The 20815-nt window shown below is 41.4% G+C and overlaps 1 protein-coding gene across 1 annotated transcript in view; it reads left to right on the forward strand.

Moving 5' to 3' along the window:
- Positions 1-20815, forward strand: part of ATP11C (ATPase, class VI, type 11C) — a 141852-nt gene that overhangs the window by 120424 nt on the left and 613 nt on the right. Inside the window, exons 24-28 of the mRNA XM_006874981.1 lie at positions 2217-2344; positions 3352-3487; positions 5854-5919; positions 8671-8774; positions 11901-12054. Coding sequence (XP_006875043.1) covers positions 2217-2344; positions 3352-3487; positions 5854-5919; positions 8671-8774; positions 11901-12054 — 588 coding nt within the window. The remainder of the gene's footprint in view (positions 1-2216; positions 2345-3351; positions 3488-5853; positions 5920-8670; positions 8775-11900; positions 12055-20815) is intronic.

Below are 20815 nucleotides of genomic sequence, written 5' to 3' on the forward strand. Positions count from 1 at the left end.
GGCGAGTCTGAAGCCGAGCCTGCCTGAATCCATGCTCAAAGCAATGTACTGCCGTGTCTCACATCACACTGGCGTGGCTCCCAGCTGTGTGGCACAGAACTCCCATAGAGCTGGGTCTGTGCTGGGGGCCTATGAGGGTGGCAGCTGGCCTCACCTCTGGTCATCAGGCAAGCATGAGGGAAAAAGAAGGGAATCTGTTCTGCCAGGCCACTTTCTGTTGCCAAAGCTGCTCACAGTAGTTCAAGATGGTCCATGCCATGTCTGATTGGTCATTCACCAGTCAGTCTCCCTCTCTCACTGTCCCTGCTCAGCTTCTCCTCCCAGCAAGCACTCAGTCCACTTCTGTAACCTTTCCTCTGAAGTCAGGGTTACAGGATTTCCACTACAACAAAGATATGAGACCAAATGAAACAGACACAGATGGCCTACTCTGCCATCTTGTCAGAAGTTTTAAAGTAACAGGACTCCACTGAACAATTTCAACCAAATATTGTCACAAACTGACTTATCTTGTAACGGACTACTGAGCTGCTATGTTGAGAATGGACAAGGATAGAAGCAGGGAGAGCTGCTTCTGTCATTGAGGATGCTTGCAGGGTGGTTACCGTGGAGTTGCTCAGAAGGGAGCCAGTTCTGACTCAGCAAAGGCTCTGAGATTAGATGTACTGTGTAGAAAAGAGAGGAGTCGAGGATGATTGCAAGATTTTGAAACTGAGTAATCGGAAAGATTAGGTTGTCATTTCCCAAGATAGGGAAGACAGCTAGCAGAGCAAATTTGGGGTGGGGGCAGGTCCAGAATTCCAACAAGCATCAGTTCTTCTACAGTCTTCCTTATTCACTGTCCAGCTTTCACATGCATGTGAGGTTATTGAAAATACCATGGCTTGGGGCAGGTGCACCTTAGTCCTCAAGCTGACATCTTTGCTCTTCAACACTTTAAAAAGGTCTTGTGCAGCAGATTTGCCTAATGCAGTATGTCGTTTGATTTCTTCACTGCCGCTTCCATGAGTGTTAATGGTTGATCCAAGAAGAATGAAGTCCTTGACTCTGAAACTTGCTCTCTAGTGTAGAAATACGAAAGCAAATGGAAGAAATGAGAAAGTACAAGAGCTGAACAGGAAATTTCAAACGGCAGCTCGAGAAGACAAAGTCAAATATTACAACAAAATGTGCAAAGATCTGGAATCAGAAAACCAAAAAGGAAGAACATGCTCAGCATTTCTCAAGCTGGGGGAACTGAAGAAAAAATTCAAGCCTCGACTTTCGTTATTGAAAGATTCTCTGGGCAAATTATTGAATGATGCAGAAAGCATCGAGAGAAGATGAAAGGAATACACAGAGTCACTGTACCAAAAGGAGATGGTCAGTGTTCAGCCGTTTAGAGGTAGCATATGATCAAGAGCCAATGATAGTCAGGGAGGAAGTCCAAGGTGCATTGAAGGAATTTGGGGGAAAAAAACAAGGTACCAGGAATTGATGGAATCAAAATTGAAATCTTTCAAGAAAGTGAGGCAGCACAGGAGGCACTCATTCATCTCTGCCAAGAAATTTGGAAGACAGCTATCTGGCCGACAAGGGACATAGGATAAAGCATATTTAGGCGCAGTCTAATGAGTTATCATGTACACATTGAGTTGTAGGTAGCCATGACACAGCTAGTAGAAAGAAAACTAGAATTTTCTGTCTGGATCCCTGAAAATTCTCAAGACTAGGGAGCATTAAAAGTCATCCTCCCCATACAGACATTTCCCTTGTTTTTAGGAATACATTTGATTAATCTTAGTAAATAAATGGCCACATTCGGAATCATAAAGATAGCCTTGGAAAGGTGAAAATGATATTTGAAAGCATTGAAAACATGAAAAATGTCTCCTGGCTCATACTTAGTTGATGTCTTTTCACTGACAAATCTTTGGAAGTTGTTAGTGAATATTTCACAGAAATATAGCTTTCAACATGCAAACATTCTGAATAAGATCTTATTAAAAAACAAGGGTATATTAATATGCTGCATCATCACACTGTTAATTTCTTTTCCATAATTACCAGGCACCAGACTTTCTTTACAACGTTACATTAGCTGTTACAAACAGCGTGAAAGAAAAGACTCTTGGTTTTGCTTTGATTTTCCATGCACATCCATGTCCTTGTTTTGATGTCCCACAGATAATTGTTACAGTACATTTCTGTCTTTCCTCTTTTGTTTGTCATCTCAGCCCCTTTATGACGCTGCTTATCTTACAATGTACAACATCTGCTTCACCTCCTTACCAATCCTGGCCTACAGTCTCCTGGAACAGCACATCCACATCGACACTCTGACCTCAGACCCCCGATTGTATATGTAAGTAGAGACTTGATTCAAAACTCTCCATCTTTCCAAGTTGTGGGCTTCATTTCATCTGGAGGAGGGGAAGGCACAGAACTTCCCACTTGCTTTGTTTATGCATTTCTGTTTCCTCATTTGTAGCTTCTAAAACCAGAGCACTCAGCAGGAATGTAACATACTCTATTAGCTTTGGGTTCTGTACTCGAATACACATGAATCATTTAGTTCAGAACCACTCATTCCCAAAATCTGTAACAATATTATCATATTGTTCTGATGGGTGTGGTGGAAGACACACAACAAAGCTCTTTGGTGCTGCATAGACTTTGGATTCCCACTTGTAATAAAGAGAATTCATAGGGGCTGCCTCTCTAAACTGACCGGAAGCTAAGTCCCTCTTTATTAGCCCAGTCTAACAGTTTTTGTGATACAGAAGAATTAATTTATCAAGACAAAGTAAGGCATCTTGTGTTCATTCAGTGTTGGAGGCAATGGATGCTTTTTTTTTTTTTTAATTTTTTCATAAATGTAAGGATGAAGATGTTAATGTACATTATCATCAAACATCCAGTCAGTATCTCAATTTTCACAAATGACCTTGTTTTCTGCAGCATGCTTGTTTGAATCAGGATCCAAAGAAGGACTATATATTGCAGTTGGTTGATATACTTCTGAAGTAACTTCTAATTTTGAGGCACTTTATTATTTGTAAGTGGGAATGATAAGACTATTTAAGTCGTGTAGTCCTTTTTATATAGCTGAAAATAGATCTACATAAAATGCCTACATAACTCCTAACCCTGTCCCAGTATTCAGTAAGTTGAAGTTATTCTTATTCGTGGTGTTATTGTGGTCAGTAGCCCGAATTTTGACTTGGCTGCTTTGTGACAGTTTACTTAGCCCAGTGCATTAGTCGGGAGGGGACTGCATGAAGAGAGGTCTGTGGCTCAGCGTTGGCATTTCACCTTGGGCATTGTCTGCAGAGCTCATTAACTGGTGTTTTCATTCCTGTTTCTCAATAGGAAAATCACTGGCAATGCCATGCTACAGTTGGGTCCCTTCTTATATTGGACATTTCTGGCTGCCTTTGAAGGGACAATGTTCTTCTTTGGGACTTACTTCCTATTTCAGACTTCATCCCTAGAAGACAATGGAAAGGTAAAAAGAACACACATCATTACATATTTCAGTAACATAAGCAGGATTTTTTTTCTATGGGCTCTGAATCTGTTGTAATCATACAGTAGCATTAATCATTTTACAAACGATCTTTCTTAAGAAATGGTGTGTTTTGAAAACATTATTGTTGCTGATGCTTCCTGTCGAGTTGGTTCTGACTCATAGTGACCGTTGTAAGGACTCACTCACTGACGGCTGGCTATATTTGATCCGCCAACCTTGCAGTTGCCAGATAAGTACTTGTCCTACAGCACCAAACTTACCATACGGAGCTCATAACTTTGATAGGACATAGAAATGTCAGAATAACTTCCCATGTGCGTGACTCACTAAGAGTGTATGGGGGGGGTGAGAGGGCGGGGCTTCAGAAAGTATGTGGAAAAACGCACTCTCATTTCTCTGTTTTTCCACGAAATTTCTGAAGCTCCCTGGAATGTACAAACCTTTTGGAAGCTTAACTTAGCTGTCAGTTTTACTAGGTTAACACAGTTCATAGGATTTCAAACTTCGGACCCTAGTGTATTGCTTTAAACTAGGAAAAGCCTTTCTGACTTCAAAGTCTGACGACACTCAGTTCTAAGGCCTTATAATCTCCTACAATCCGAGTTGAAAGTGGTAGCTGCCATGTTTTGGAGTGTTCACCTCAGAGATGAAGAGAAGGAATTCTCCTCCTCCTTCCCTTCCTTGTGGGAGCAGAATGGCCTTCCCAGCAGGCAGCCACATCAGTCTGCCCCTGCACTGGGATGAATTTGCCCTTCCTGGACTCTGAAAGAGGAGCCCCAGTCATGCAATGGATTCAACCTTGGGCTACTAACCAAAGGGTCAGCAGTTTGAACTTACCAGATAGTCCATGGGAGAACTCTGTGACGATCTGCTTCTGTTAAGATGAGAGCCTTTAAACCCTATGAGGCCGTTCTCCTGTTTCACAGGCTTGCTGTGAGTTGGAATTGACTCCTTGGCGACGACTTGGGTTTGAGTTTGGAAACGCTGATAGAGAATTGCCAACTGGGAACAGGCGAAGCAGGAAATCTAGCACACTGCCTTGTGTATTGCTTTCACGATGTCTCCTTTACTATTGCTAAGATTCTTGTTTATGGTCATTCCTTTATTATAATAATAGTGTAGGGTAAAGCTAAAGTCCACAAAGATTTTAATGCGTTCAACGAGAATCTCAATGGCAACTTTGAAATGTGGAACTACAGTGAGCACCTCTCTATAATTTGGACCAAACAGAAATCAGTTTTATTGTAGTTCATTAAAAGTCTTGATCACAGAATCCTTTTGGAGGAAATACAGACTGAGAATTTGTGGTAGCAACATGTGTGTCCCCTGGTAAATCACCTCTGTTTTCCAGGTCAACTTTTTACCCATTCATAAGAAAGAAGGTTATGCTGTGGTTTCTCAGGTCCTGTCAGCTCTGTAAACGATCATGTGCCGTTCACCTGTGTATTTGAATTGTATTTCGAGACTGTATACAGCTGGCTGCTGCTTAGAGAAAGTTTGTTCCCCTGTAGGCAGGTGGTCTCTACAGCCCTGTGGTCATGACTCATATGTTCAGCCAACTCTTCAGGTGATGCCTGGGGAGCCTCCGCCAAGCCTCTATCCTGCTTCTCCCCCATTCTGGGTTCATGAAGTCCAAATTAATACGGTTCCACTGTATCTGTCACCATCCTTCTAAATATTTGTTAAAATGACAGTAAGAACTGCTACCAGCAATGAAACATAGCACCCATGTCTGATTTGATTGAATCCTTTTCTGTTTTTGCTTCTATTAACTTTAAGTTTTGTTTATTTTTTTTAAAAAACCTTTTACATTTCACTTTCTGTTTTAATGTTATGCATTCAGATCTTGACAGCTTTTGGTAAGCATTTGTGCCATTCATTGTCATCGTTTGCATTTATACCTGGTATCTGCTTTTCTTTCATGTGCACATGCTGACAGCCCCCCACCTTCTCCAGATTAGACTGTAGTTTCAAAAACTGTAAGTCCGTTTGTCTGAAAATGTTTCAGTAGTTGAGAGCTTTCCTTCTTTCGCATAGGCCAGGCCCCTCAGACAGGAGAAACTGACTTGTCTTGGGGAGCACTGCTGTTAAGGAGTGCCCTGTTCAATGCTGCATGGAGTGATGGGAATAAACCCTAGCAACCACAGATGTGCTGTGCCTGTCCCTGACAATCTTGTGTCACGGTCAAATCTGGCATTATGGCCTGACCTTGTGAGTGGGTGTTTCCCTAAGCAATCCACATAGAACTCTTGGCAGTTACAGGCAGGGTTCAAATTGGCCTTTTCTTTTTAAAGGCGGCTTGTGTATTCATGGCACATGTAATCAGTACAAATGTCTTTCAGGTGTACGGAAACTGGACTTTCGGAACCATTGTCTTTACAGTCTTAGTATTCACTGTAACTCTGAAGGTGAGACTTTTATTTTCTCAAATATATTTAACGCCATTTTTGTCATTCTGCCTGTTCTTATCTGAATCTACCTTTTTGAAACCTCCTAATCTTTATTTTTACTGTAGGTTGTGGTTCAAACCTTTGCCTGCCTGCTAAAATACATGTGATTCTAGGGGTTTGGCTATTTATGTAGGATTTGTGCTCCTTTTCATTTCAGTCTAGCCTCTATTTTATTTGACTTTTTAAAAAAGTTTAGAGCACCATGCTTATATTAGAAATCGGTTTCTTCTTTCCTGCTATTTTCAGGCAGGGCATATGCGAAATAGCGTATATATGGGCTATGAATGTGTATTACCATATGAAGTCCATGCATCTTTTTAAGAACCTCAAGCCTGCCTATATAGAACTTGAGTTCTTGAAACAGTTGAACAGCTGTCCATGAGCAAGTTGTTTATGTAAAAGATTTTGGTAGGGAAGACATTTTCTAAAATGTGTTCTGTCATTGAAATTTACTCGTCTTGGTGATGAGATACATAAAGAGATATGTTGTTGTTAAGTGCCTTAGAGTCGATTCTGACCCATAGCAACCCTGTATAGGGTTTCCAAGAAGTGACAGGTGAGCTTGAACTGCCAACCTTGCGGTTCAAACTGCCAACCTTGCGGTCCAGCACATTAACCAGCAGCACCACATCAGGACTCCATAAAGAGATACAGTTGGTAGCATATAAGAAAAAGGAGCTCTGATAGCATAGTGGTTACGAATCAGGCTGCTAATCTCACGATCAGCGGTTCAAAACTACCAGCTGTTCCATGGGAAAAAGATGAGGCTTTCTGCTCCCATAAAGATTCACAGCTTTGGAAACCCTGTACAGGGTCGCTATGAGTTGGAACCAACTCCACAGTACATAACAATAACATATAAGAAAAAAACCCTGGTGATGCATTTGGCTGCTAACAGAAAAAGTCAGCAGTTTGAACTCACCCAGCAACTCCTAGGTAGAAAGACCTGGAGCTCTGCTTCCATCAAGAAAACCTTATGGGGTAGCTCTCCTCTGACACATGGGGTCCCTATGAGTTGTAAGAGACTCAATGGCACCTAAAAGCACCGTACAAGAAAGGTAATATTGGTAAAACCATTGGCATTGATGTGACGTCGACTTGAATGCTAATTAGGACGCCCCTGTTGGGACTCTGTTATAGTCAGTCATTCCAGTAAGAAATGGGCACCTTTAAATGAATCCCATCCTGACCAGTGGTCAAAATAAGAATACAGAAGTATCATTTCAGACCTCTGATCATCTCCACCCCCCTCCAATTTGTTTCTTGTTTCTCTTGCTGAATTGAGCTAATTAATGTGTTTGGGATATTCATCTGCTCTTTCAATACGTTTTTAGGACTTTAAAAGGACTTGTTACAATTCATCTCAGTTTAGTCACTTACTAGCAGTGTGTCCCTGGACAGGTTACTTCACTTCTCTGTGCTTGCTTTTTCTTCTATAAAAAGAAGAGTAAGGAGCTCTGGTAGCGTAGTGGTTACGAATCGGGCTATGAACTGGAAGGTCAGCAGTTCAAAACTACCAGCTGCTCCGCGGGAGAAAGATGAGGCGATCTGCTCCCGTAAAGATTTACAGCCTCGGAAACCCTATTCAGGGTCGCTATGGGTCAGAACCGACTCTATGGCACTTAACAACAACAACAACAACAAAGTAGCACCTACCTCGCTTTGGATTTTTGTAGAAGTCAGTTAGTGAACACTTAGAAAGCAGTTACAAGTGTATCAGGCCTGGAGAGCTACTTGCTATTTATTATATTTCACGGTGGAACCATAATGACTTGATACAATAGCCCTCCCTTCTTTTTCCACCCCCTGTTGTCCTGTTCTTGCCTGGGGTCCCAGGGCGACAAGTGACCTTACTGCAGCAGCTTTTTTAGATGTGGTTCTAAGGACTCCCTTTCTTTTGGGACGAGTATTATTGTGACATTTTCCCTAGCAACCCAGTGGGGATTCAAGGCTGGGCTGCGTTACCAGTGTTATGAATGGAGAAACTGTGACAGAGCTGAGGACCACAGTGTCATGGGCAAGTCACAAAACTGAGACACCACCTCCTTCCCAAACAGAAATGCTCTGTAGTACATGCCCATGTGACTCAGAAGTTTTAAGCAAACACGGCAGAGCACGCTTTTGTTTTTAGATGACATGATAGTTCCAAGTTCCACAATCTGAAAAAAATAAGTCAGTCTTGGCAGAAACTTATAAGGGTTACCATTTGAGGATACTGACAATTTTATTAACCTATAGGCTGGCACCCCCATCTGATGGGTTTGAACTGTTATGACTCCTTTGGACAGTTTTTCTACCCTTTGTAGTTATCCCGTTCCACTGTTCGCCTCCTGGTCAGTGTGCCTGCCTCGGCCAGCATCTCCTCAGCTGTCACTACTGAGCACTCCAGCCTCAGGGATGTTCCCATGACCTCAGTCCTTGCCCCACTTTCATCCTTGGGCTTTCCTGTCCTCTGAGGCACCCTTGGGTATCAACCTGTCAGCTAGTAATCTAGTGCTTAAGTATTTGTGCCACCTGGGGACCTGCTTCCTCATCCCATCTCACTGAAATGCCTGCATTCTGTTCTACTCATAGTTCTATTCTCTGGATCCATGGTCCAAGTTCAACCCTCCCATATGTATCATGTAATGTACAATTATCAGATAATATAATGTATTACCTGGCGCAATGTGTACCCATCATGAAAGCTCTTGTGTTATATCTTTGCAGCTTGCCTTGGATACTCGGTTCTGGACATGGATAAATCACTTTGTGATTTGGGGTTCCTTAGCCTTTTATGTGTTTTTCTCATTCTTCTGGGGAGGAATAATTTGGTAAGTAGCTGTGCATGTATATTATGCAAATAAAAATAGATACAGGTGTATGTACATTGTTATATATACATTGATTATGCTTTTAAAGTTTGTATAAAATAGCAATTTTTCAATATTAATGAACTAGATTTATTTATAGCCCGGAATGCCGCTCATTTTAGGTAAGTTTTCAAATATAAACATGTAGACCTCCCTTCTGGTTGCCCCAGCCCATGTTTTTCAGCTTGAAGGTGTGGAAACAGCTCTCTGAATTGAAACTATAATTTCCAGCAGGACACTCTTGTGATTTCCATTGGAAATACTCATCAAGTGACTTTTCTACATGATTGGTGACCAATCACATTTATCTATTTGAACCCTATTGTCATTCATGCCAGAGTCAGGATTCTTGGGGTTTAAAATAGACACCACTGAATACCCAGAGGGTTGTACCTTGAAACACGTCTCACTGCTTTCCTGGGTAAAGTGTTACTCTGTAGCTTGGTCTTAAGCTTCATTCAATTCATACTGCTGCTGAAAATGCATATTCTGCACCCACCTTATGCTCCAGGGTCCTCTAGGGGCGCCAGAGAGGCCAACGAGTCTAGTGAGGGTCACGGGAACTGCAATGAGGAAAGTCTCCTTTTCTGGCCCCCAGAGGTCTACATTTTGTTGGGAACCGTCAGCGGTGTTTTCATGCATCCGTGCAGTGGCTTCCCTCGATGCCAGCAGCGAAAGTCGTAGGGTGAGAAACCAGGAGCACGTGTTTTCTCGGGTTTGAAGAATTACTAATAAAAAAACATTTTATTGCAGAGATGGGAGGTACACAGGTCTATGTTCATGACCCTTGAGACTTAATTAGAAGAGACTCTCACTATTTTAAAAGCTTTTGTTTTATAAGTCTTAAATAAAAATAAGAAGAAATAGCTAATTACATAAAGATGAGCTCTGAGAAGTGTAATTGCAGCGTATACGTATTTGCCACCTATATAGGTAATGATTGAGAGCAAAGAAGCTGAAGGAAGTTTGGATTTTGATAATACACAAATGAATTAACTATAATGTGCAATTGTAGGTCTTCCCAGAGCACCAGAAATTCTATTTGTGAATCCATGTAATCAGCATCTGAACTAATTAGGCAGAAATTCCACAAGAATAGAATGTTTCCAGGTAACTTAAGTCTCTAGCTCTTTCTACAAAATGTTCCTCAGTGACTAAAGCAAATCCTTTACATGATTAAGACACTACCATGTTTTAATAGGATGTTGTCTGTTTTTACTAATTAGGATACTTGTTAAGTGCCATGGAGTCGATTCAGACTCATAGAGACCTTGTATAGAGTTTCCGGGGAGCAGCTGGTGATTTTGAACCACCAACCTTGTGACAGTAGCCCAGTGCTGATCCAATAGTGCCACACCAGTACTCCACATTAGGATACTTACTAAGCATGAAATATTAATACACCTATTGTTAAGATTTTATTCTCTTCATTTCTGACCTTAAGTAGAGCCATCTCTGTTGAGCTACTACATGAATACAAACTTGATAATACAAAGCAACAAGCAAAATGTGAGTGACAATGATGTGACGCTTCATCTGAAGGCGGCTTGCATACTTTGCCCCGAGGCATCAGAACACAAACTGCTTTCTGGGTGGGCAATGGACATGATGGTATTTAAGCGTAAAACCAAACTAGGAATGGTATCGTTTGTTTTCTACTGCTCCCTGCAATCTTCCATCAATGGCATTCATGCAAAGCATAATATATACTTAGAGAGGGACTCCTGGTGTGGAGCTGTAGGATCAGCACTGGACTTTAAACCACAAGTTAGGCAAAACCCTCCAGCTGCTCCTCAGAAGCTCTATACAGAGTCGCTATGAGTCAGAACCGACTCGACAGCATTTAACATATATAGAGAGAGGGAGAAAATAAGAGGATGGTGGTTACCACAAGAAGGAAGACTCTGCGATTAACTGTTACTTTTCTGCTGAACTCTTATTATGCCTAGAAGATTAGTCAGGGGGCACTTCAGAGCTATTTTGGGGCTAGAACTCTGCAGAAATCTTTTTTGTGCAGGACCTCAGGGACCTCAGCCATGTCCTGCCTCTTGCTGTTCCATTGCTAAGCCTTATAGATGCAGACCCTCAGCTGGATTTCATTGTGGTGCCTCAGGATGTGTAAAGATTCATTTGTGTAGGAGAATTTGTGTAGGAGAAGCCACTTCTCCTCTGTGAACACTGAGCCATGTAATCAATGGAGTCTGTCCGTGTCTGCCTCGGGCTCCTAATCCACTTGCATCTGGGCCCACAGCAGCCCCACTTCTGCCTCGTGTTAGCCCGAAGGTCCTCCGCACGGAGACTGGCTGTGCGTCTCAGTGGCCACGCCCAACACTTCACTGAATGGCTTGGAATGAAAAACAACTTCTAAAGGAGGGATCCTCCTGGAGTCTGAGGTTCCTATCAGCAATATTTTGCACACGCTGGAACTCAATATTTATTTGGGCAAGAGAATGCTGCATTCCTACCATTTGAGAGAGATGGCAAGCTCTACAATTACCTTGATACTTACGTAGTTTATTTGGGGGTGTGTGTATAAAATTATCCTTTGCATTTCTGAAGGTGTCCTTGTGTGACAGATAAAACACTGGACCACAAGATCTATGTGAACTGTAAGATCAGTGGTTCAAACTCACCAGAGCTGCTCTTCGGAAACCCTATACAGGGTTGCTATGAGTCTGAACTGACTCTACTTGACAGCACTTATCAATAACATTGCTGAATGTAAAGCGCAAGACCATCCTTATGTAAATAAAGCAGTTGGGAAAGTAAAATGCTTGTTAGCATAGAAATTAACCATAGTTTCTCTTGAAAACCTTTAACGTGCTAGCATTTTCTAATGCAAACAGTCTCCAGTTGGCAGCTTTAGACTTCAGTGTCTGATGGTTTTCCAGTCAGATACATTGATTCTCATTCTTTTCCCCTTTTCTTTCCAAATGTTTGATAAATGACATTTATGATGTTCTAGAGAAAATCATTTTTATTAACATGCATAATGAAGATTTCTTGTGAATACAAAAGAGTTACAATCACATTTTTGTTTCATATTAAGAAACTGATTTGTTTGTGTGTGCTTTCTTTCCACTCTAGGCCTTTTCTCAAGCAGCAGAGAATGTATTTCGTATTTGCTCAAATGCTGTCTTCTGTCTCTACATGGTTGGCCATAGTTTTTCTAATATTTATCAGCCTTTTCCCTGAGATTCTCCTGATAGTATTAAAGAATGTAAGAAGACGAAGTGCCCGGGTAAGAACTCAGTTTATACTATAATCAGATGTTGTGAAGGGGCTTCAATGTTGGCCATGAAATAAAGACCTGATTTAGAGAACTGTATTAGTTACAGAATATTAAACCCCTCCTTACAGGTTCACCACTTAAGTTCCTCCTCTGCATAAACAGTATAGTAAAATCTTCGTTATCCAATGCAGGTGGTAAGTAGATTCTTGCTAGTGTTCTGTGTGACCTTTAGCACTCCATATGGAGGATCTGAAATGCTCCATATGGAAATTTCAAAGAAAAACTTTTTTTTTTTTTTTTTTAATTTAGCGTAGATATTTTCATGCCAGGAATTTCCACACCAACATTTCCAGCTTGAATCTTAGAAATTTTTTTTGCGGATTGTTTGCCTATACTCTTTTTTTTTGTTTGTTTTTTTTCCTAGTTGCTAATCCCAGTTAGCCTCTATTAAACCTCTCCCCTTCCTTTAATTATTGTTGTTGTTGTTATGTGCCGTGGAGTCGGTTCAGACTCATAGCAACCCTGCACAGGGTTTCTGAGGCTGTAAATCTTTACAGGAGCAGAACGCCTCATCTTTCTCCCGCGGAACCGCTGGTAGTTTCGAACTGCTGACCTTGCAGTTCACAGCCCGATTCGTAACCACTACGCTACCAGTGCTGCTTAATCTCAGTGTTGCTTCTAGCTCTTTCTGTCCAGCAGTATATGTCAACTAAAGAGCATTATTCCCTGGGTGTGATTTATACATTCAGATGACGCTGGTTTTCATGGTGGTTGTTTCCAAGTCAAGATTATTTTTATGTGTGGGGTTTTTTTTAGCTGCTTAAATTGTAACTTTCTGGTGGGTAAGAGAAGATATTCTCTCCCCACAGCCTAATCACTTGGCCCTGCTTTAGCTGATATTTTTTGAACATTTCAAAAAAAACTTTGAATTGAAAGTGCAGATTAACCTAGAAAATAAAACTTCTGGCAGAAGTCAGTGAAATACATTTTTGCCAACACTAGTTCATTTTTCTAAGCAAAACTCTGTTTCTGTCATACTCAAACCAGCTGGATCCTGGACCCCCTCCCAGGCAGTATTATCAGGAAATGGTTTAGGCTCTGTTTACTTTGCCTATTTGATAAAATTTATGAGCCAGGTTGGTTCCCAAGCTGGGTTCTCTGATTTTGTTGTTGGTTGTTTTTTTTTGTTGTTGTTTGGTTAGGTTTTTTCCCCTTTCTTTTGATTCCCTTTTTGAATTGATAAAATCCAGTGATTGCCATCACGCAGACATGGGAATCAGAAATGATCTTAGTGTGAGAATGTTCAGTTTTCTGATGTATAAAGACCTTCATGGTACAAGTAAATGTCTGTCATGTTGCACTGATCCATGGCCAATCCATATCTAGTTAGGTGGTGAGAATTGGTCTGAACTCCCTGCTTCTACATGCCTTCAGGGACGGAGGTGGCCAAAATTGTGTTAACTTGGCTAAAATCACTTTAGTCTTTGCCTAACGCCTTCCAGTAGACCTCATTTTAACTCCCTCCAGCCTGGTGTTTAGTCTTAGGATGGAAAAGTGGCATGTAATTGCCTAATTATACCTTCTTACCAGTTGAACACAGGAAAAACAGGTTGATACATTGATTTTCTCCCCGAATGATTCAAGTAGCAATTTGAATGAAGCCAAATACAAAATGTCACTGTAGGGAAGGATTTGGTTCTTTTATATAATAGGTGATTTGTCTGAGGAGGCTTTCCTAGTTTCTCTTCTGTTCTTATTCCAGAGTACATCTTGGGTTTCTCCTAAATGTTTTTCTTATTTGGGGCAATGGAGCTCATGCTAAGATGGTTCACACCCAGCCTCATGATCTAAAGATGAAACCAAAAATTCACGACATCAAAACCTTCTAACCTAACAATCTTTAAAAATGTACACACTGGCTGGAGGTGACTTTTTATAGGCTAAAATGGAAGGATGTTATTAGGCAGTTACAGATATAAACCTTAGAACTTTGTTTCCCCTCAATGCAAACAGCAGTGAACTTCCAGTGAAAGCGTGGAGCTCTATAAGTGCAGTTCCTATTACTCAAGGCCCTAGATGGTTGTCAAGTGTTCAGCATGGAATTGGTTTGCCATGGGTTCTGTCCATGGTAGAGGGAGAATTTTAGTGTCTGTGCTACAGCTTGACAGGCTGATGTTCCAGATCAACCAGGAGAATTTTCATGATCATCTTCATTCATTAAGCCATTCGTTCATTTCTTTCTACCCTCATTGAACAAGTAAGCATTTACTGAACCACCTACTGACGAACATCTCTCTTTCTATCCAATGTCTAGAAGGCCAGTGGTTCCTCAGACTCTGTGGGGCCCAGAGAGGTATGGGTGAGGGAGAGCACTACAGGTGCTCAGCAGTGCTGTCTCCCCCTCTTCTTTTTTTCTTTTTGCCTTTTGAGAAAATGGTAGACTGCTGTAGTGCATATGAATCCATAAAGGCCAACTGAAACACAGCAGCCACGACTCTCTGGAAGTTGCATCCAAGAGGCCACCCCTAAGGAAAAGGAGAACAAGGATCTTACTTACTCTCCCAAAATAGGTCAGCCCTGATGCAGAGAGATTTCCTGGGTGCCTTCCGACTGTGTTCAGTATCCCTTGCTAAGGCATTGGTCTTCCTTTAAAGAGAGACAAATCATTGTTTTACACTGGACCTGCCTCCTACTTGACTGACTTCATGATTGGATAAAGTGAGTCCCTGACTCCCTCCCTGACTTGCACCAGTAAGCTTTTTGGAACCTTGGTGCACACAGCCAGTAATGCCAGTAACAGACCGGCTACCAGTGTTGACCTCTTGTGGACCTTGGCAGCTACTTGGAGAAAGACCTAAGTTCTTGCGTGTAACTATTATGGAAGCCTGGATTTCTGTTCACTTTAGCACGTGTTTTCTGAGGACCTAGGATGAATTCAGGGTCACTATGAGTTGGAACTGACTTGATGGCACTTTAACAGCAGGAGCAGCAGTATGAGTTAGGCTCTGTACTAAACAGCTACCAGAGTTCATTCTGACTCGTGGGGACCCCGTATGGGTCAGAGTGGAACTGTGCTCCACAGGCTTTTCAATGGCTGTTTTTTGTTGTTGTTGTTTTTCAGCACTAAGTCACAAGGTCTTTAATCTGAGGTGCCTCTGGGTGGATTGGTACCTCTAGCATTTATTTCACTTAGCAGCCAAGCATGGTAACCATTTGCCTGGTACAACCCAAGGAGTCTAGAGTTCTTGTACTGGGTACAGAGATTTCAGGAATGAATCAGAAGTGGCCCATGCTCACAAGGAGGTTTTACTCCTGCTGAGTTTGAAAGGCAACGCCTATGGCACACTTCTCTCAGTGGTATGAAACAGAACAGTCGAGTCCATGACGAGATGTCTTGTTATAGCACAGGTGGGCGATGGCACAGACTGATGCTTCCAGTGAGAGGCTGCCCTGCTGAGCTCTGGCATGACACCAGCCTCGAAAACAGGTTCCCTCCATCTCTAAACTCATACCTGGTAGTTAAGCTGTGTATTCCTCAGCTAGATTTTCATCAGTGAGGTTCATTTTTGTGCTAAGCTCCCATTAGTTAGGATCATCAAGCTTTTCTTTAGTTTTTAAAGAGGCAAAGCTGCATGGCCAGGCTGCTGACAGTGGACGGTGAAGCCAGCAGGACAGCAAGTCAGAGGCAGTTGAAAGGTTAGGGGTTGGGCTTTTCAGAAAGCCAGCTCCCCTCCACACACCACCAAGTGGGCCTTCCAGCTAAGTGCATACCATTTGACATTCCCACTAGAGGTGTTTCCCATTGTCCTTACGTAAACACTCACAATTACAGAAAGACCTGGCTTCCCCCGAATCTAATGGGAATGACCCTCCCTGCACCATTGCTGTGCCTAGCATGTATGGAACATCTGCACAGACAGAAGCCACCTGCCATGGTCTAGGAAGCACTTCAGAGTGGAAAATGGAGAAAGGAAGACTGTCGGCCATCTGAACAAGATTCGCAGAGAAAACGCTTTAAAAGAACACTTTGTCATTGCAGTAATAATGATGACAATGATGAATTCCATTATGATTCCCACAGTGTCGGAAGCAGACATGGCTTCTAAAGGTGGTGGCCTAATGAACTTTACTGAAAGAAAATAAAAGTCCAATTCTAATCTGTGGCTGTTGGGAGGGGCCTTTACCCATTGGCCTCTTTGACATACTGCTAATTTGGCCAGTGTCAAAGCTCTAGGTGACTGCAAAGAACTGTGGAAACGTCATACCATTGTGGCTCATCCCCTCCCGTTCTGCCCACTGGTCCTACCACTTGTTACTACTGCCGGTTTCTTAGTGCTGTAGATTCTCTTGTCAGACTTTCTGCTGCCTTCTGTATTTTCCTCTCTCTCCCTTCTTCCTTTGTAAAATAGTCAGTCTCGACACCTAACGTATTAACCTATAACATTTCTGCTTCGTAAGAACTCTTTTATCTCTGAAGGCTGGAGACAAGTTGTTGAGCACACCAAAATGCGCTAACAATTGCAGTCTTCAGTAGATAGGCTTGTACACGAAGCACTGGGGAGCAGGGACTTGGCATCATGTTAATTTTGCTGCAAGGTTTTTGCCCACAAAATAGAAGATAGAAGCAATTTTTAACAGTTTTCTCAGAAATGATTTGCTTCTCTAGCTTTAATAATCTGTTATCTGCATGTTACCAACATGTCACCAGCTTCCTTCCTTTAAGGTAACATAGGAACTGGAAACAAAAATGTACTTCTGTGAAAACATGCATAAAGGAAATCAAAGGATTTGTCTTTAAAAGTATAATTGTTTGTAGACTCTGCTAAAAACATACGTTACGTTAACTGTCTGTTTTTTTTTTTTTTTTTTAATTATGAATCTGTTTTCCTTTGTCACTAGGCAGATGACTGTGGATAATCTTGATTAGCAGAGCTTTCAGACTCCTCCTCCTAATTGACTTCATCTTCTGTTTTGCTTGGGCAATGCAATGCTGAAACCAAGTCTGTGAGCTAGCAATAGGATAACCTTCTAGGTTTTAAAATTACACATTAATTATCAACTTTGACTTTTTCTAGGTGCTTTAAAAGAAAAATTAGCAGCTCTTTACTCTTTTTAAGGAGATCTCTGAAGGAAAAGCTTGGGAGATCAATCAAATTGTGTTAGGAGAGAGGAAGTTACGCATTGGTCCAGAGGTAAATGAAACTGAAGAGTGACTTCACCAAATGTTTTTCCATCATGCTCCTTTTGATTGGGATTTTAACCTGCAGCTGCCCAAGTGCAGCCAGTCCCTGCATATTGTATCTGTGCAATTGGATTAGGCTTATAGCCACTTCACGATAGATGGATTGGTGATGAACTCTGGACCAATGGGATTTGAACAAGTGTAACTTAGTGAATTACTGATTACAAATAAGTTTTATATTCATGAGAAACACTTAAAATTTGTTTTCATTCATACGTAGTTGTTTTAAATTGATATGCATACAAACAGTAGTTTGCACATATAATAGGCTATTCCTAACTGACTCTAGTTTGACTTCAGAAATTTACGTCTTTAAAACTAACCATGTCATTTCTACTTTGAATTCTCAAGGTTTCTTTTTAAATGTCTTACATTTGAGTATATTTATTTTTTCCCCCCTTTGGTTTCTGCATTTCTCTTTTTTCTACTGCAATTTTCCACCTTTTGTGCAATTGTGAACAAGGTAACGAACCGCCTCCCCTCCTCAGGAACATCTACTATCTTCATGCTTTCTCAAACTTCCAGCAATCACAGTTTCTCTTGGAGTGAATAAGGTGATTTTCTTTCTTAATGTACCAACTTGCTTGCATTCTCATTTGCTTGACACCATTTTCTGAATCTTTATGAAATATTACTTCTCCTGACTCATTTTTGTATCTTCTGTTGATACTTAGAGTAGTTTGTCATTTTCCTTTAACCATTTGTTCACCCTCTCAAATTGTCGCCTTGGAGAAGAAGTACTTTTCAAAAATCTGTAGTAGTAGCCATGGCGGGTGGAGTCAGTCTGGTCACTGAGATGACAATGTTTTACACAAATCTCTCTTCGTTGGCTACACTAACTGCGCCAGCACAACTCTCAGAGGTGTCCACCAAAGGGATGGTAAAGTTTCCAAATCAAAGCATAGTGACTCATCCTGCCACTGAACGAACCTACCAGTGCCATTGCAAAGATCCGAGTTTGCCACAACTTCCAATGTTTGTGCGCCTCCACCATGGAAGCATTTGGAATCGAGTTGGAGACGTTGGGAGACCGTGAAAAGTATTCATTTGAATGTTATACGTTTGCTGTGGTGTCAATTGTACTTGGGGCCAGAAGAGTAGACTCTGTAGGAAATGCTTTTTTTCTGCTATATTTTGATTACCAGGTAGGTTAACCAATCTTCAAATGCTTTAAGTATCTTTACCTCACTATTACAGAGAAATCTGAGCTGTAGAAAGGCATCTGACTCATTATCCGCCAGACCTTCAGTCAGACCTCTTCTTTTACGAACATTCTCAGACGAATCTAATATGTTGTAACAGGTACCTAGTGCTAAACAAGTGGGCTGGCTTTAACAAAACAGATTAACAGCATTAGCAAGACAAATGAGAAAACAGTACTCTCTCAATTTTCTCTGCTGTTGGTGTGGTGAACTGTATACTATTCTTTGCAAAAATATAAAGATGCATTGCTTGGAATATGGGAAATCAATCTTTTTACATTTGCTGAGCCCCAAAAGAAAATTTTTGGCATTTGCTGAGCTTAAGGAGAAATGCAGTGTATTTAATTTGTAAAGTACAAATTGTCCTTTGAAAATTGCTCATCCTTACTAATCTGGAAATGCGATTTGGATTTAGAATCATTGGAACACAGAAACTAAATATTCCAAAATTGCATCTGTATAATACCCAGTCAGTTTAGTATTGCATGTTCTTTGGGGAACTATGTGGAAATAATGAATTGTGTTTGTATCTCCATGTGCTGTGTCTGTGTGTTTGCAGGTAGACACTTAATGTCCTTGTAAATGTCAGATTCCTAAATGCATATTAATAAACCAGTCTACTCTAATCATACCTTTTTTTTTTTTTTTTTTCCCCAATGTCAAGTTTTATTCAAGCTCCATGTTTCAACTTTTGGAGGAAAAACTTCCTTTGCCATTCAGGGGGAGGCTAACCTAATTATGTAAAACTCATTAGAATCACTGTTTCCAATAACAAATTTCCTTGTTCTCTAAATATTATTGTATTTTAACCTCATAATTCTGATGTGCCCTGGGAGGAAGCTTTGTGCTTAGAATGTCACCATCTGTGCATAACCCTGGTGCACGAACTCAGTCGCCCCAGGCCTTCACAGTGATTCATGAATGAGTTTCATTTTACAGTCAGCTCCATACAGCTTAAGGCCAGGCCATCATTCACACACAAAAACTAATGATCAACTTCAGTGAAACTGTAGCTCAGTCCACGTGGAGGCTAATAATTGTGTATCCACCTCATAGACCTGTGTGTTGTGTTTTTGTCATCCCCACTCCCCTCAGCACACACAAAGAATAAAAAGTGCAATGACTACATTGAATCAGTTGATGATTCTGTCTTCTGTAATTCCTCGTGGTCCGCATCTAACACTTCATTGTGGGAGCTGACTCATTTCACCTCAGTCGGCATCTTTCCCCCATGTTAAGCATCTCCCCTGCATATCTGGTGTCCTATGGTGAAGAATCTGCTTCCCTGGAGCCTTCACAGTCTTTGGCCTTTTGGTCCCAGATAGCCTTGTCTTAAGCTGTGTGGTGTGTTTCCATTTCATTTTGCATCCCCCTGGATTGCTTTCTTTAGTTTGTGTCGGGGATGGGGTTGGGTAACAGACACTGCTATTGCTTCTGGCCTCTCCAGGGCCTTAAAACTCCTACAATTTATAACCTAGAATTGAAGAAGTGTCTTTGTACTTTTACAAGAAAACAAATGTTTTTGTTTTATTTTTAATGTAGTTTTCTTATCCAGGAATAGATTTTCATGTGGCATTTTTTCTCTTCCAAGGAAACGTTGTTGTTGTTGTTAAGTGCCATCGAGTCGGTTCCGACCCATAGCGACCCTATACAGGGTTTCCAAGGGTGTAAATCTTTACGGGAGTAGAAAGCCTCATCTTTCTCCCGCGGAGCGGCTGGTAGTTTCGAACCGCTGACCTTAAGGTTCACAGCCCGATTTGTAACCACTACGCTACCAGAGCTCCTTCAGCTGGCAATTATTTTAGCCAGAGTTTGCTCCTTGCATGATCCTGCACTGAAGAAATAACGGGTTCTTAAGAATGTGGAACAACAGAAGAATCCTTGAAATTATAGCCTCAGAATTGAGAAGCATCCTAGCAGACTTCTACTCGAACCATGATAAGGGAATGGGGAGGACCCCCAGCCCCACACAGCTTCAGGCTGTGTGCTACTCAGGGTCAGAAGTGTTGGACTTGAGTGAGGAGAATCCAATCTAGGCTCCTTCTGTTGACATACGACTTCAGAAGTGATCCATTTCTCATGATGTTGCATTGTACTCTGATTAGTTTGCCTGTTGTATCTCATCCCAGCCATAACATTTGATAATGTTTAGAAGACAGAGAATTTACAGATTAACTATAACTGTTCCCTGGCTATTAACTTGGGGATGGTTCATATCCATCCAGAGGTGCCTGAAAAGGAAGTCCTGATAATCTCCTTCCAAAAGATGTTACCATTGGAAACCATATGCTGCACAGTTTGACTCTGCAGCACCATGGGGTCGTCA

This window comes from Chrysochloris asiatica, unplaced genomic scaffold (genome assembly GCF_000296735.1).
Source record: "Chrysochloris asiatica unplaced genomic scaffold, ChrAsi1.0 scaffold00308, whole genome shotgun sequence".
NCBI lineage: Eukaryota > Metazoa > Chordata > Mammalia > Afrosoricida > Chrysochloridae > Chrysochloris > Chrysochloris asiatica.